Here is a 17,222-nt window from a genome sequence, read left to right on the forward strand (position 1 = left end):
GTCACTAAATCAACTGACTCTGAAGCCAGTTTTCCCCCTGGCTAAGTGAGAAAATAAGCATCCTTTCGTTAAAACCAGTTTGAGTTGGGGGTTCCTTTTACTTACAGCCAAAAGCATTCTAACTCATATCTACTTTGCTGGCGAAGCATGTTGTAGTTTATTTTAAAATAGTAAGTGTTCATTTGAATCTAAGTTTCCAGTACAGGTCCTATGTCTTTTAGCTCCCCAAGATGTGTTTCTATCCCTGGTTTACCAATCAAATCGACCTCCTTTGGGAAACATCCCCTTCAAGATCTGCTCAACTTGTAGGAGTAATAAAATCATTTATACTTACCAAATTCCTCCCTCTGTGGATTTCTTTTTTTACTGATTCCACATCAAAATTTCTATCTTGACTACGTGGATCATGATCCTCACATTCCACAAGTGCTGAAGAATATAGCTACGGATTGGGAAAAGAAAAAATTCAGAGTATGTACAAAGTACCGCTGAAAGCTACAAATCAGAAAATGGTATCACGAAGTACTTACCAGGAGTGGAAGATGGATTGGGGGTATAACAGTGACCACCTTCTGGGGTATGTAAGCAGATCACAAGCCACCCTGCTTTTCTTTGGAAGTGGCCCCGATTCCCAGACATGTTTTATACTGCATAACCCTGACCCCCAGTGGTTAATTGGACCTGGTTTGGTCCCTGACCCAAAGCTGAATCAACTGGATTCCCTCTCCTGAGGGAGTGGAATAGACTCTGAGCCACATGGTAGAGAGCAAGCCAGTATGCAGAGAGGAAGATGGAAACGAGGGCCAGGGAGGACAAGATGGGTCCCTGATGGCTTCCTAGCTACTGTTCTTAGACCTGCCTGCATGCCTGCCTTCAGGAGCCATGAAATGCCCCTGCAGTCTGATTAAAAATCCACTTTTATGTTTAGGTTGGCTCAAGTTTCTATGTGTTACCTGAAACCAAAAGAATCCAGCCTCTCTCTGAACTGAATGTCAACATTACACAATCCAATCACAAAGCTATCTACAGATTCAATGCAATCTCTATCAAAATGCCAATAGCAGTCTTCAGGGAACTAGAACAAATAATACTAAAATTTGTATGGAACCACAAAGACCCCAAATAGCCAAAACAGTCTTGAGAAAGAAGAACAAAACTGGAAGTATCACAACCTCAGATTTAAGGATACACTATAAAGCTATAATAAAACGTCTGGTACTGGCACAAAAACAAACATATAGATCAATGGAACAGAACAGAAACTCCAAAAATAAACCCATGATTGTATGGCTAACTAATCTTCAACAAAGGAGACAAGAATATACAATGGGGGAAAAGACAGTCTCTTCAATAAATGGTGCTGGAGGGCAGCCCAGGTGGCTCAGCAGTTTAGCGCCGCCTTCAGTCCAGGGCGTGATCCTGGAGACCCAGGATCGAGTCCCATGTCTAGCTCCCTGCATGGGGCCTGCTTCTCCCTCTGCCTCCCCTCCCCCCGTCCTTTCTCTGTCAATCATGAATAAATAGAATCTAAATAAATAAATAAATAAATAAATAAATAAATAAATAAATGGTGTTGGAAAACAACACACACATGCAAAAGGATGAAACTGGACCACTTTCTTGTATCATACACAAAAATGAACTCAAAATGGATTAAAGTCCTAAATGTGAGACCTGAAACCATAAAACTTCCAGAAGAAAACACAGGCAGTAACCTCTTAGACATCAGCCATAACATTTTTCTAGATCTGTCTCCTCAGACAGGGGAAACAAAAACAAAAATAAATTATTGGGACCACACCAAAATAAAGCTTTCGGACAGCAAAGGAAACCATCAATAAAATGAAAAGGCAACCTGCTGACTAGCAGAGGATATCTGCAAATGATATACCTGATAAGGGATTAATATCCCAAACAGGTACAGAACTCCTGTGACTCAACACTAAAAAACCAAATAATGATTAAAAATGGGCAGAAGACCTGAAAAAATATTTTTCCAAAAAAGATGTACAGATGGCCAACAGACACATGAAAAGATGCTCAGCATCGCTTAACATCAGAGAAAAGTAAATCAAAACCACAATGAGATGTCACCTCACACCTGTGAGCATGGCTGGTATCCAAAAGGCAAGAAATAAGTGTTGGTGAGGATGTGGAGAAAAAGGAACTCTCATGCACTGCTGGGGGGAATGTAAATTGCTAAGCTACTGTGGAAAACACTATCAAGTTTCCTCTAACAACTAAAAATAGAAATACCATAGGATTCAGTAATTCCACCACTGGGTATTTGCCCAAAGAAAATGAAAACACTGATTCTGGGATGCCTGGGTGGCTCAGTGGTTAAGCTCTGCCTTCGGCTCAGGGTGTGATCCTGGAGTCCCGGGATCGAGTCCCGCATTGGGCTTCCTGCATGGAGCCTGCTTCTCCCTCTGCCCGTGTCTCTGCCTCTCTCTGGGTCTCTCATGAATAAATAAATAATATCTTAAAAAAAAAACATGGATTCAAAAAGATACACTCACCCTGTGACACTTACTGTGTTTACTGCAGCATTATTTATATGAGCCAAGATATGGAAGCAATCCAAGTGTCCATTGGTAGATGAATAGAAAAAGAAGGTGGTGTGTGTATGTAATATATATAGTATACATTAAAAATATAAAATATAATATTATAAAATATTTATAAAAATATAAAATGGAATATTACTCAGTCATAAAAAATGATATCTTGCCATTTGCAACAACATGGATGGACCTGGAGGGAATCATGCTAAGTGAAATGACAGAGGAAGACAAATACCGTATGGTTTCACTTATATGAGGAAACTAAAAATAAATGAGCAAAAAAAAAAAAAAAAAAAAAAAAAAAAAAGGAAGAAACAGACAATAAACTGGTGGTTGCCAGAGAGGAGGGTGGGATGGTACGGGCAAAAAGGGTGAAGGGGGGCAGCCTGGGTGGCTCAGTGGTTAAGCTCTGCCTTCGGCCCAGGGCTTGATCCTGGAGACCAGGGATCAAGTCCCACATTGGGCTCCCTGCATAGAGCCTGCTTCTCCCTCTGCCTGTGTCTCTGCCCACCCCCCATGTCTCTCATGAATAAATAAATAAAATCTTAAAAAAAAAGGGTGAAGGGGAATGGGCGGTATAAGCTTCCAGTCATGGGATGAGTTAGCCACAGTGTAGGGAATACAGCCAGTGGTATTGTAACTGCACTGTATGGTGACAGACAGTGACCCTGATGGTGAGCATAGCACAACGTATAGAGTAATAAATTACTTGATATTTTTATACCTGACCCATGTAACATTGTGTGTCAACTACAATTGACACACAGTTAAAAAAATATATATTAGGAAAAGGTGATGAAACAAATAAACCAACAACAACAACAACAAAAAACCAGGAAAAAGCTTAATTCAAAGTTCTAGACCTCTATGGAAAAAAAATTACTGAACATTCCTGAAATCCATAAAAGATAGGAATTGCTGGAGACAGACTCTGTTGATGCATAGAAGCACTCATATCATCCCCCCCCCCCCCCCCCCAGCAATTTCACCTAAAAATTCACTGGAATTCCAGTTAAAATTCCAATAGAAATTTGTGTGAAACCTTGTGAACTGATCCTAAAATTCAAAGCACTAAAAAATAGCTATAGCTTATCATAAAATCACAGTGATTAAGACAATATTATACCAGCTCAGGGATAGACAAAGTGATCAATGGAAGAGAATAGAGCCAGAAACAGATCTGTGCACAAATATTATATTGTTAGCACATTGGATTAACAGCGAGAGTTCCAGAAGGAGACAGACAGCCTGGGTAAGAATCCTGACTCAATCACTTACAGCTGTGTGACCGTGGGCAAGTGATTTAACTTCTCTGTGCCTCAGTTGTTTCATCTTTAGCTTGGGCATAGTAACGATACCTACCTCTTAGGGTTGCTGTAAGAATTAACAGTTTAATGCAGGTTAAGCTCCCAGAACAGTACCTTACACCTGGCGAACACTAAATAATAATGGGAGTTACCATTATTATCACTATAAGTCAATGAGAAAAGAACTGATTAGTTTATAAATAATGCTGGGAAAAGTGGTTACTCATAAGAAAAAAAAAAAAGAGGTCCCTACTTTACAGAGTAGTCTAAATAAATTCCTGTTGGATTAATAAACTAAATGAGAATGCCAAATTTTAAAATTTTGGGGAAAAAAGATAGAACCTCAGTAAAGGAAAGAATTTCTTAGGGGAAAAAAAATCCTACAAATTATAAAGGAAAATAATGACAAATTTAAGTACATTATAAGTCTCTGACAGGAAACACCACAAATTAAAAGCCAACATATGTAATAAAGCATTAGAATCGATTTATATACATAAATACATGTAAGCAAAATCAGGATCTCAAAGACAAAATCCAGTCTACAAACACAAGTCACAGAAGCAAGAAACAACTGTGCAAAAGCACAGCCAAATGAGGTACAATCGCCCTAATGATCTAAGGAATTGCAAATGCAAGCAAGAGACCATTTTATTTCACATACATTCATTGGAGGAAAAAAATTAAAATTTCATCGTATTATGTACAGCAAGGAGAGAAACAAATTCTGAAACAGTGCGTCAGTCATACTTGCTGCGATCCTTTTGGAGAGCAATTTGGCACATGCAGTGAGGTGCAAAACGCTCCCTGTGTCCAGCAATTCTGGTTTTAGCGATGTGCCCTATACCTGAGAAATTCTCCCATGAATCAGGAGACCTATACAAAGATGTTCATGACTGCTGGCTAGGTATATGAAAAAAGGTATAGAAACCTAAAAATGCTCATTCAGATGACAATAGTAGTGACAGTCGCAAAATGGAATTCTGTAACATTTAAAATGAAAGATGTAGGAGTTAAATTTATCACATGGATAAATCTCAACAGTCACAGAACTTGATTGAAATTATACAAAGTCCAAGAACATATAAAACAATATCATAACACACTTAAATATACATGGTGAGAACATAAAAAATATAAGATATTAAGAAACAGCACATCGGTGATGGCAATTATATTTCAAGAGGGATCGTGGAAGGGGAACAGAGAGAATTAGAGAATCCTTAACTATCTGTGTTTTATTTCTTTAAAAAAAAAACTCAAGCTAAAGCAAATACAGTATACTTTTACAAATCTGGGTGCAATGTCTAGAGGTACTGGTTATATTTGAAATATCTCATTAAGATATCTTCAAAGAAGCTTCATCATAATTGTGCTTGATCAGTTATAAATAAAGCTAAAATGGAATAAGATGGTAAGATCTGAAACAGTTTAAAAAGTTAGAAAAATATGCTCCCCAAATCCCCACTTAAAAGCCTAAATCATGGCCAACTCATCATTGTCTGCAAAGCAATTTTTATCTATTTGGGTATGTCCTTCTCTAAAAGGACTCATGAGTTTTCAAGTAACTTACCAAACAATTTTCATGAGCAGCTATATTCTCTGATTGTGCAAAGTATAGGACACTATACTCGATGTCTTTGGGGCAGAGTGCACATGTCCTTTTTTCCATCTTTTCTGCAACCTGAAAGACACCTATAAGTAACATCCCTGATGAGAAATGGAAAAGTGGAACTTCTTGGTCTCCATAACTCCTCCACCAGTCTCAAAGTAGAAGGCAGAGCACTTGTTTTTATGAGAGATTCTCAACTTTCAGAGAAAGAAAAAAAAATTGGTACCCAAGTGGAGAAGCAATTTATTGTGTATTTCTTAAATGGCTTAATGAAAGGAAGGATCATAAATTAATGAATTCGTTTAAAATGTCTAAACATGTGCTTCTTTATTCAAGAAGCACAATGAGGGGGCTGCCTGGCGGGCTCAGTCAGAAGAGCATGTCACTCTTGACGTGGGGAACGGGAGTTTGAACCCCATGTTGGATACAGAGATTACTGAAAGAGAAAGACAGACAATCTGGACTTTAAACATAGAGCTCTCAAAACACTGCCTTGGCAATACTAAGCTCTCAATAATTATTATTATTGCCAATATAAATCAGGAAAACAATGATGTGCTCAATAAATTGCGCTCTGGTTAACTGCCTGTAAAAATAATTTTAGATCTCTATGTCCAACTATATTCAAAGATATATTCTGAGTGAATTAAAGAAGTAAATGAGCAATGTGCTTTAATTTAAATGCACTTTAATCTAGCATTATAAGAACTTAGGAGAGCAAGATACAAAAAGGTAGGAAATTGATTTTTTTTTCTTTTTTTAAAGAAAGGGATGGAAGAAAGGAGAGGAACCTAAGAGGAGGAGAGGTAAGAAGAATAGGGAAGAGACAGAGAGGGAGAAAGAAGCCATTGGTTTCCGAAACCGCACTGGGCTGGACAGTGAAGGGTAACTTTCTCTAACCTATGAGTTTGCTATTATTTTGGCCATAAATATCCATTTAACAATTTTTTTTTTTTGCCCTTTCCAATGCTTATCCTCTTATTGATTTGGTTTTCTGCAGGACATACTTGTTTTTAATCTTCAAGTTTTAGTTTTGAAACAAAGATTTATTTTACCATTTAATGGTGAGAATGTTAAATTTAGATGAAGTTAACCAGTTAAGGTGTTCCTAAAAATTCTTATTATTCAAACGTGTAAGACCTTAAGACCTCTTGGTGTCTCTCTGAAATTAGATCTTACATTTCACAAAGTCAGAAGATTGCACTTTGGAGGAGCATTTATCTCACATTTGGATGGGTTTCTTTTTTCTTAAGATTTTATTTATTTGAGAGAGAGAGAGCACGAGCACAAGCACAGAGAGGGAGCACAGAGGAACACAGAGGGAGAGGGGGAAGCAGACTCCCTGCTGAGCAAGGAGCCAAAAAAATGGGGCTCCATCCCAGGACCCTGAGATCATTATCTGAGCCAAAGGCAGACGCTTAACCCACTGGGCCACCCAGGCGCTCCCCAGATGAGTTTCTTTAATTAATTTATGTTTCCTAGATTTGGGTCCTAATTAGTAGGGATACAAATTTATAGTATCTCTACTCCTTACCAAGAAAAAGAGGGCAGGACTAAGAGAAAAATCCTTAAATGGAATGGAACAGGCCAGCTGCCTCTTTTCATTCATTTCAAACCACCACCAATTTGGGAGCACCTTTTGTAGGAAGAGTCATTTTGCTGGGCACTCCAGACCAGTACTGTCCAACAGAAGCATAATGGGAGCCACAGCTGAAAAATTTCTAGGGGCCTTGTGAAAAGAAGCAAAAGAAACAGGTGAAATTAATTTTAATAACATGCTTTATTCAAATATATCCAAAATATTATCCTTTCAACATTTGATCAATACAAAAAATTTATTCAGGAACGCCTGGGAGGCTCCAGCCGTTGAGCATCTGCCTTCAGCTCAGGGCGTGACCCCGGGGTCTCAGTCCTGCATTGGGCTCCCCACAGGGAGCCTGATTCTCCCTCTGCCTTTTTCTCTGCCTCTCTTTCTGTGTCTCTCATGAGTAAATAAAATCTTTAAAAAAAAATTCATTCTTTAGTACTGAGTCTTTGAAACCCAGTGTATTTTGCAGTTATAGTGTCTTAACTGAATAAACCACATTTTAATTGCTCCACAGCCATGGGTAGGGAACAGCACAGCAGAGGATATAAAGAAATAGGAGACAGAATTGTTGCCTGCAAGAAGCTAACAAAATAAAATAACAGAACAAATGCCATAAAGTAGTATACTGCTGAGTGGAGAAACAATACATGCTATGGATCCAGGGGAGGAAGTGGTCCCTTTGTCAAGAACAATGGGCCTGGAGCTGGTACTACCTGGAGAGATGGGGGGGGAGGGGGGGCGGGCAGGAGGGCCTGGAGACAGAAGTAGGGATGTGGGGAAAAGCCAGGGAAAAGCTGAGAGGTTTGACCAAGGAGGCAAAAAACCAGCCAGCCTGAAGGAGGTCTTTGTGCAGAGGAAGCTGGAAAAGAATTTGAGAAACAGATGGGGAAAGCCTGGCAGGAGGGATGCTTGAACAGGGGAATAACATGATGAAAGAGTTGTTTTAAACAACTAAACTTCAATAAAAAAAGAAACAAAAACACAACCGGGGGGCGGGGTGGGGAAAGGATATTACACAGTTGCCAAACAAAGAGACAATCAATGTGAATGCTTTTCTTGGTCTGAGTAAATAATTACAATGGGGGTGGTGGTGGTGGTGGTGGGGGGAATTGTTATAAGCTCCATCACAATGCATGGAGAGAAATACTATGCTCCTGTCAGTTGTTCCCCAAACAAGTGTTAGGTTTGATGTCATTTCAATTTAAATCCCAAGAATGTTAAAGAACTTGAGAAAAATAAAGAAAAGATTATTTGCAGGGATAGACATGGACTTGGAGAAAACTTTGAAAAAAAAAACCCAAACAAGAGTAGAGTATCTGCCTACCTAATTTAAAACCATATTATAAAGATACAACTAGGACAGAAGAGTATCTGACTACATGAAAAGAAAGGACAACAAAGTGCAGAGAGAAGTAGAACGTAATCTTTGTGCCTTTAATATACCATAAGGAGGGATTTGCATTTCTTCTCTGGCACTGATGTCATCAGCCCGTTTTCTATTAGGTTATTCACTATATTCTTATTGATTTAGGAGCTTGTCATGTATTCAGTATGACCCTTTGTTATTTATGTGGTCTTTTAACTGTTTCTAAGGTTCTATGACATAAAGAATGTTTGAATGTTTTATTTGATGGAATTATATCTTTTATGGTTTCTACTTTTGGGTGAAGGAGACATAACTTAGAAAACACCCCTATTGTCTTCTAAAATGTTAAATTATTTTTATATTACATATTAATGTGAAATTTATTATAAAGTATGAGGTGGAGATCTAACTTATTTTTATAGTGGTTACTCTGATTTAAATCTCCTTTTCATATATTTAATTATTACATATGATTGGGTTGTTCTTGTATTTCTATTTTGCTCCTTTGATTTGTCACTTCCTCCTCCAATATGGCACTTCATAATTTTCAATGCTTTAGAATATATTTTAATATTTAACAACATAAAACCCTATCCTAGATGAAAATGGGGGGGGGGAGAATTCTAATATTTTAGTCACCTCAGGCCCAAAATCTATTTTGATTAAATTCTGTATTCTTATTTTAAAAAAGGACACAAATTGGACATGAAATTTTGTAAAGCACAGGCTTAAAAAAAAAAAAAAAGAAAAAGCATCAAGCAGTTAGGAGGATGGAATAAAAAGCACGAATAAAATAATGTAACATGATAGGCATGCAGTGCTCCTTGTTGTGTAAGAGCTAGACATTTTTTTTTTTTTTTTTCACTGTTACCCTTTTCTTGTGAAAAGCAGGATGTACAGACAGGGCCAATGTAATGTGGCTGAGCTGTCAGGCCATGGATACCTGAACATGGCCCCCCTGTTTGCTCTGGGGACTCTGCCCATCTGAGTTGCACTCCTAAATCCACAGGCTTCTAGGGTTTTGGCACCTGGGAAGGCCTTTTGACCTAGAGTACCCCCCCCCCCCATGGAAAGAACCCCAAAGTGGGACACACAGGCTCCCCCTAATGGCTTTTCCTTGGTAAAACATCTCCTCATCAGTTTCCTAAAAGACCTTGGCTCTCACTTGTCCATGCTTCCGGACTGGAAGCGTTCCAGACGTATGTAACTGTCTGCAGTTGGGGCAATCACCTGAGAGGCTTTTACATAGACAGACATCCCCCTGCTGATCTGAACACTGCTACGTGCTATCTGAAACTCCAGGACCAAATACATTTGGATCTCACCTGAATTCAGTAACTGTATAGATTCAGACAGTGAGGGATAGGTGTCTTATGGGGGCTGGGGCATTTTAGGGAAGAGTCTATTGGTCTCTAGCAGCAGCTGACACAGGAATAATGGACAGCAGGGCTCCCCAACGTCCTTCTACTGTGTCTAGCAGACCTAAGGACTCACAGAGACTAATCTAACAAGAATTCTCAAAAGATGAAACTGATGGCCAAGAAAAGTTCTACTGAATGAAGTTGCAGAGAAATAAGCCAGGCACAAGGGACACATGAACTGTGACTAACTCAAACCAACACAGTGAATCTCAGTCTCTCCAGGTCCACCTCACCTGGGAAGGGATTGCTAAGCCCACAGCCTCTGCAGGAGTGTCAGGGATATCTTCTAAATGTTCCCCTTCCCAGGCATGGTCTTAAAGCCCACCAGGCAAGGGCAATCCAGTCAGAGGACAGAAGCTGGGATAGCCAGATAGGATAGCCAAGAAACACATTTAACCATTACATGAGTGGATGATAGAATGAGAGTCACTAATCCTATTAATTCCATTTACAATCCTCTTCTGGTAGGGTATGATTTATGTTCTGGACATGCCACCAATTTATGGTGCTGGCTTGGACATTTCTTCCTCTTTTCTTCTTTTGGATCAACTTAACTTTTATTGCAGCTTACTATTTTAGTTCTTTCCATTAGATATCAGTTTTGTGGGAGAAGTCAATTTTATCACTGAGTCCAGTGACTGCACACCTGAAGTAGATAAAGACCAAAACAGAAGAGGAGTAAACATTACCTAGAGGCTTGGTAACAAACTTGGAAAATAAATGGCTTCATTGGATTGCCCCTGGATGATGTGACTAGATATAACTTTGGGATGAGTATGTATTTGGGAGAGCCAGAAAGCATTACTGGGGACAGCTTTAGAACGTACAAATAAGAATAAGGATGTGTGTGTGTTGCAGGAGAGGGGTGGTGGACAGCCAAGGAGTAGGACGTTCAGTGGACTTCTTTACAATTATCTAACTTAGTCACACACAGGGATGATCCTCAACAGACAGGTTTGTACTATGTGACTTGATTTCCTTGGGCACAGTTGACAGTCCCAGAGGACCTACCTGCCCAACTCTCAGATATACAGAATTCAGACAAGTTTTTAGTTCGGATCAGGCTGGTTTCCCTCTTGTGAAAGACATTCTCTATCACCAAGAGAACAGAAGCCAAGCTAATTCTTAGTGGTACATACAAGCCCACTCATGCCTTCAACAAAGTCTTAGTAAGAACCTATTATGCACTGTCTTAGGCACTACAAATAAAACAGAGAATGAGAGTTTCAACTTTCATGGAACTTATATGCTAGTAGTAGAGACAGCTAAGTATTTTTCCTGCTAGCAATAAGGGCTATGAAAAAAATAGAGCAGGGAAAGAGGTAGAGAGTCATGAGGGTGCTGGGGTGCTCTCTTAAACAGCAAAGGCATGCAAAGCTGCAGAGGATACACTTGAGAGAGACTTGAATTATGGTGGGGAAGTGAGAAATGGGAGGCAAAAAGAAAGACGCTGAAGCAGGGATGGGTTTGGTGGCTTGGAGGACCCACAGGGCAGTGAGCGGTGGCAGAGACATCAAGATGGCCGGGGGACAGGATCAGACCAGGACACGGGGTACACTGTAGGCCACACTAAGAGATTATTCTGAAGGCAATGAGAGACTATTTAAGGCCTGGGGAGAATCACATCTGCTTTTTGTTTTTTAAAGATCCTCTTGGCTGCTGTGCAGCTTGTTTCTCTGAAAGGTTAGAGTAGGAGTGAGGCCAATACTCCAGGCAGGTCAGGAGATGATGGTGCACTGGGGCTGGGATGGTTGCGCAGGTGAGAAGCAGTCAGGCTCATGATACATTCTAAAAACAGAACAGACTGGTCTGATGAATGCATTAGATGGGAAGTGAAGAAGAAAGAGTGTCACTGAGGGCAGTCTGGACCAGAAGGGGGAGAAGGCAGGCTGGTGGTTGAACAGATTTGGAATATGTGAGTATATGCAGAGAAACAAGAATTCTCTTTGAGACATACTCAGTTTGACACCATCCTAGGCACTGATGAAGTTGGTTCTACAAATCTGGAGTTTAGGGAAAAGGTCAGGTTGGAACCTCATCTCCAAGAACAGTCTATAGATAACACCAGCTGAATAAATAAATCCAAGGGCTGGAGTTGTGGTTGCCACATGACCTTCTGAGGCCGGTCCTTTGTTGTGTCATCACCTCTGTATGGTACACCCTTTCAACCTATCTGGTTGATCCTTGCCCTTTAAAACTATGGGCATCCTGGTCTCCATAAAGCTCTCCCTGAACACGGGGCTGAGTTAGGAACCCCTCATTTGGGCCTTTGTGACTGTCTACGTCCGGCAGGGTCGGCCTAACTCCTCTGTGTCCCAGGATCTAGCTGGCAGCCCTGCACACAGGAGGGGCGCTACACCTGAGAGCGAAGGGAAGGTGCAGGCTCACAAGACAAGCTGCCTTACTCACAGGGCGGCGGCGGAGCTGAACTACGAAATGGGAAGGAGTGTCTGGTTCCAAAGAATCACAGTCTCTGCAAGAACCTTGCCATCTGCTCCCGGAGACCCAGCTGACCACTGCTCTTCAAGGAAGGGCCCACCTCCCGCCTGCTTCTAGGGCACCAGCCTTTCAGGGCTGGAGGGGCTGCCCGCGGAGAGTGGCCGTTGGTCTCCCTCGAAGCCTCCTCCGTTCCCAGGGCGGCAGGGCGGTAGCAAGGGGAGGGGGAATTGGAAGACGCACCTCCCACATGGGCAACTCCGGGCGCGGACTTTGCACCCCAGGGCCGCCAAGAGGAAGGGGAGGCGTCGGCCAGGCCAGGCCTCGGAGCCCCGGCGCTCCGAGCAGGCCCTGGGACCCGCCCTGCGCCGCGGGGCCTGCCCCCGCCCTGCGCCGCCCGCCCGTACTCACCAGTGGGGTGCGGGAACTGGTCGCGGCCGTCCCGGGCCTCGGCCCTGCCGGCTCCGCGGGCTGACCTGGCCGCCGCCGGGTCCATGGTGCACCGTCCGCGGCCGCCCGCCCGCTGCACGCAGCGCCTGCACTTCCGGAAGTTCACGGGCAGCGCCAGAGTTTCGTTTTCGCAAAAGCTAATGACTGATTTCCTCTGCCCAGGGGGAAATTCTGGGCGGGAGACACAAAGGGTTTTCCGCAAAGGGTTTCCCAGACGGAGTTTTCATTCAAAGGGGAACTCGCATCTTCTACAGATCCGAGTACGAATCTCTTTTTGATCTGCAGGTGCTCCCCACCCTGCCCAGACGTTTTCCTCTTCAGATGGCGAAGAGAAGTGTCCCAAACCCCCGGGATCAGCTGGAGAAGTGATTGCTCTTCTGAGGGATTATCCATTTCTTCTAGAAACTATGCAACACCAAGTTTGGCCTAAATAGGTAGGTCATAAATGTAGGCACAATTAATCAATTGTAATTCCAGTTGCAAGTCTTTATTTAGCACCCATGGGGTACACAGCACCATTCAAGAAGAGGTTTTCAGTGCATGTAACAAATATACATGTAGAGAACACAAATGCGTAAAATTAAATTACAGATTAAAAAAGTTGTTTCAGAAAAAAGCTTGGAATGGTGGCTTGCTCAGGAATTAAAGGAAAACTTCTGGAGGTTGTGCATTTTGAGGTTTTATTATATTTTTTGCATTTCTGAGGTTTTAAAGAGAAGAGAGGCAAGTTGGGGACAGCAGAAAATATTTAAAAAGATAACTTGGATAGTCTTGACAAATACAGAAATTACAGAAGAATAAGGCTCAAAGGGGAATAAAAGCAGACTCTGGCAGCCAAGATTCTGCCCTTCAGTCAGCCCAAAACAAAGCATTAAGGAGACAATTAGAGACTGATCTAGCCCAGCTAGGTCGTGATGTGGCACTTGAAGAGACCCATCCCCCACTCCAGCTTTCAATCTCAGCCTTTAGTGTTCTCCTCTTACGTGTGAAGAGACTGCTAGGATCACAAACTGAGGAAAGCCTGTAACAGGAAAGACAAAGACCAAAGGCAACATACAGGGAAAACAAGAAATAAACCTTCAAAGCCACAAAATATGCAGGAAAAATACATATATGAATGCATATGTGTATACACACATAAATCTATAAAATATACATCGTGGTATTTTTAAAGAAATAAGATACTGCAACCATGAAGCCAAAATAGGATACTATTTAAAGAAATCCAAAGAAAAGGGAGCTCTAGAAATTAAAAATACAACACCAGAAAAATAAAGCACAATGGACATATTGCAAGATTTAAATTGGGAAAATTTCCCAGAAAGTACAGCAAAAAGATAGCTGAAAATAAAGAGAAAAGAAAATCTGGAGCACCTGGTTGGTTCAGCTGGAGGAACATGCAACTCCTGATCTCAGGGTTTTAAGTTTGAGCCCCACATTGGGTATAAAGATTACTTAAATAACTTGAAAAAAAAAATCAAAACTCTCTAAAAAAAAGAGAGAAAAAAATTCGAGAGCCAATCCTGGAGGTCTAACATCTGAATAACAAGAATTCTATAAAGAATAAACAGATGAGGAATCATTAAGGAAATGGTTCAAGATAATTTCCCCGAAGGACAAAGAATTCAGACTGCAAGATCCCACCAAGCACCCAGGATGAAGGATGAAAATGGACCTTACCAGAAACTGAATACTGGGATAAAGATAATTCTGTCAGCTTCAAGAGATAAAAACTGGTCATATATATAAAAGATAAGGAACAGAATGACATAGGACTTCAGTGGTCACCATGGAAGCTAACATCAGCTTTCAAAATTGTGGATGGAGGTTGCTCAAGAATTCTGTACCCTGAAAAAATAGCAATCAAATATAAGAGTAAAAGAACACATTCAAACATGCAAGGTCTCAAAATATTCACCTCTCAGTTTTCCTTTCCAAAAACAACTGGAAGGTGTCCTTTCACCAATGTATGGGAATAAACCAAGGAAAAGGGAAATAATGGAATTTAACTGGGAACAGATCTGACGTAAGAGAGACAGAGGGCATCTTTAGGACATGGATGGAAGACAACAGTTGTGAAGTAGATCAAGATGTCAGGATTTCTGCACAAAAATATTTCCCATACTTCTCAAGTATCTTCACTTTCCATGTACTGCCTGAAATTCCTACCTCTTTACTGTGAATAAATGGACTTAACTTTCCTTGTCTGTCTCCAGGATGTTAGGCTATAACTTTGCTCCTTTTCCTAGCTGCCTAGTTTTCCACTCTCGAAAACCATTTCAAGTTAAATTTTCATCTAGTTCAATGTTTTTAAGTAATTAAATTGAATCCAAACTTAAGAGTTTTATTTGAATAGTGACCAAACTAAACCCAGAATCAACTACAGATAAAAAAAGAAAAAGACATAAAACTTCTCAAAAACCAAAACTACTTTTAATTATTCCATTTTGAGCTACTATTCCTATTCTGGTTCCAAGGATAAGTTCGCGGCAGCCAAATGTACAACTTTGTTATGGATAAAATTAGTTTTGACTCTTGGAGATTCCCAGTCCCTTTCCACTCTGCAATCAGGGCTGGGTAAACAACCTGAAGAGTAGCAGAATATAACCCCTTTTTCTCTACAAAAGCAATTTGCACGTCACAGCCAGGAGAATCCAAGAAGCTGTTCCAGACATTACAACTCAGTAGAATTGATTTGTTTTGCTTTGTTAAGTGAAATTCTTGCCCAGCACAATCCCGTTTGGCCTAAATAAGCCAAATCTGACTAGTTTCTAAGTTTTCTTTTCTTATGGCTCTCCTCTACCTAGAACAAAAAATATACCAATTCCTCCAGGTTTTTATTCCCTTTTCTTATCTCTGTACTGAGTAGTAAAGAGAATGTATGGAAAAAAAAGCTCCATCTCAAGTTTGCTCCAAGGAGCTTTCCCCTTAGCATTCAAATGGTTTGATGAGTCAGAAGTACATGCAGCCAGAGCTTCTCCAACTAGTCTTAAAATATTTGGAAGTAATATGTGTAAAGTTCTTACATACTCCTCAAGCTGTGTTGCCCACCTTATGGCTCATACTGGTAAATTATTTGCCAAGAATTAAACATAAATTTTGTAGGTAAAGATGTGAAATTTGGCCCTTTAGGGCATGAACTCAAAGATAATAATCACAAAAGTAAATAAGAATAACTGAATTCTACTGACATTTGTTTCTCTTAATATATAATTTACAAATAAGTTACAAACTGTATAATGGTATTTCATATAAAATATACACTTCCATCCCACTCGTCAAGTTAACAGCAGAGAATAAAGAGAGAGCCTGTGCATATGAAAATGTCCTTATTTTGTTCCAAGCATTTCTAGGTCATACAAATGATTCCCCTGACAAGGGTAAACTGCATTCTTTTGATGGACCATAACCTAAGTTAATTCCACTGATGACTGAAGGTTCTCTTGCATGCCTCTCACTGCAACATGATAAGCTAATCTCATCAATAAGCATTAGCTACAGATTTATAATATTTTCTTTCTACACTTGTTAACCCCACATTGACAGAGGATTTCTTTTTCAGGCATAGTCCCAGCTTCATACCCATAATCCCATGTTAGTTCTGTTCTTGCTTTCACATGCCTAGAAAGTAGAAATTAAAAAGTAAACATAAATTTTAATCAATTTCTTATTAACATCATTAAAAATCTTCAAAAATCTGGTCTATTCTGTCTCTCCAACACCCAATTAGGAATGCTTTTATTAAGAATAATCATTTGAGTTTTATTTTAAATCTACCAAAATCCTAAGTAAGAAGAAACTTGTCAATACCCACGAGAAAGGAAGTGTTTTTGCAAACATGTGGAACCCAGTGACGTGATGAGGTCTGTAGTGTGAGAGCTGGAGGCAATTCTGACTCACAGGAGATGTAGCATTCTACATCATTTATTCCCTAAACTGAACTCGTCAGAACTACCATCTTTAGCCCTTTAGGCATTAATTGTCATAGGAACTAAGGATTGAGAATTTATTTATTTATTTATTTATTTTTATTTTTAATTTTTTAAAGATTTTATTTATTTATTCATGAGAGACCCAGAGAGAGGCGCAGAGACACAGGCAGAGGGAGAAGCAGGCTCCATGCAAGGAGCCCGACGTGGGACTCGATCCTGGGTCTCCAGGATCACACCCCGGGCTGCAGAGGGCGCTAAACCGCTGCGCCACCGGGGCTGCCCAGGATTGAGAATTTAACTGTTTAAAATTTTATTGACTAGGAACAGTTTGGGATAAATGAATATTCTAGGGTAGTAGATATTAGGGGCTATAGCATGTATTTTTATATTGTTATTTTGCACAATTTCAAAATTAAATCACATAAAAGAAACTTCAAACCTGTTGGTGAAGAACGCCACCAATGGAAAATTTCTGTCACGTGTTTCTACAAAAACATTCTGTACCAAAAGATTTGGGCAACAACTATGCTGTTAAAATAAATACAT

General features: G+C 40.3%; 1 protein-coding gene across 19 annotated transcripts in view; it reads right to left on the reverse strand.

Moving 5' to 3' along the window:
* Window positions 1–17,222, reverse strand: part of SETDB2 (SET domain bifurcated histone lysine methyltransferase 2) — a 90,903-nt gene that overhangs the window by 20,351 nt on the left and 53,330 nt on the right. For 12 of the 19 annotated variants that reach the window (XR_012001965.1, XR_012001966.1, XM_026017261.2 and 9 more), the window contains 2 exons: window positions 17,116–17,204; window positions 13,210–16,365 (listed from right to left, as the gene is read on the reverse strand). Coding sequence is in view for 11 of the 19 variants with exons in the window: in XM_026017261.2 (XP_025873046.1) it covers window positions 16,248–16,365; window positions 17,116–17,204 (207 nt within the window). In the remaining 8 variants the exon portion in view is untranslated. Of the gene's footprint in view, window positions 1–334; window positions 443–5,444; window positions 5,567–13,209; window positions 16,366–17,115; window positions 17,205–17,222 lie in introns of those variants that run through there. The other 7 variants (XR_012001962.1, XR_012001963.1, XR_012001964.1 and 4 more) reach the window with 3 other exon arrangements.

The sequence above is a fragment of the Vulpes vulpes genome, chromosome 6, assembly GCF_048418805.1.
Source record: "Vulpes vulpes isolate BD-2025 chromosome 6, VulVul3, whole genome shotgun sequence".
Taxonomy (NCBI): Eukaryota; Metazoa; Chordata; class Mammalia; order Carnivora; family Canidae; genus Vulpes; species Vulpes vulpes.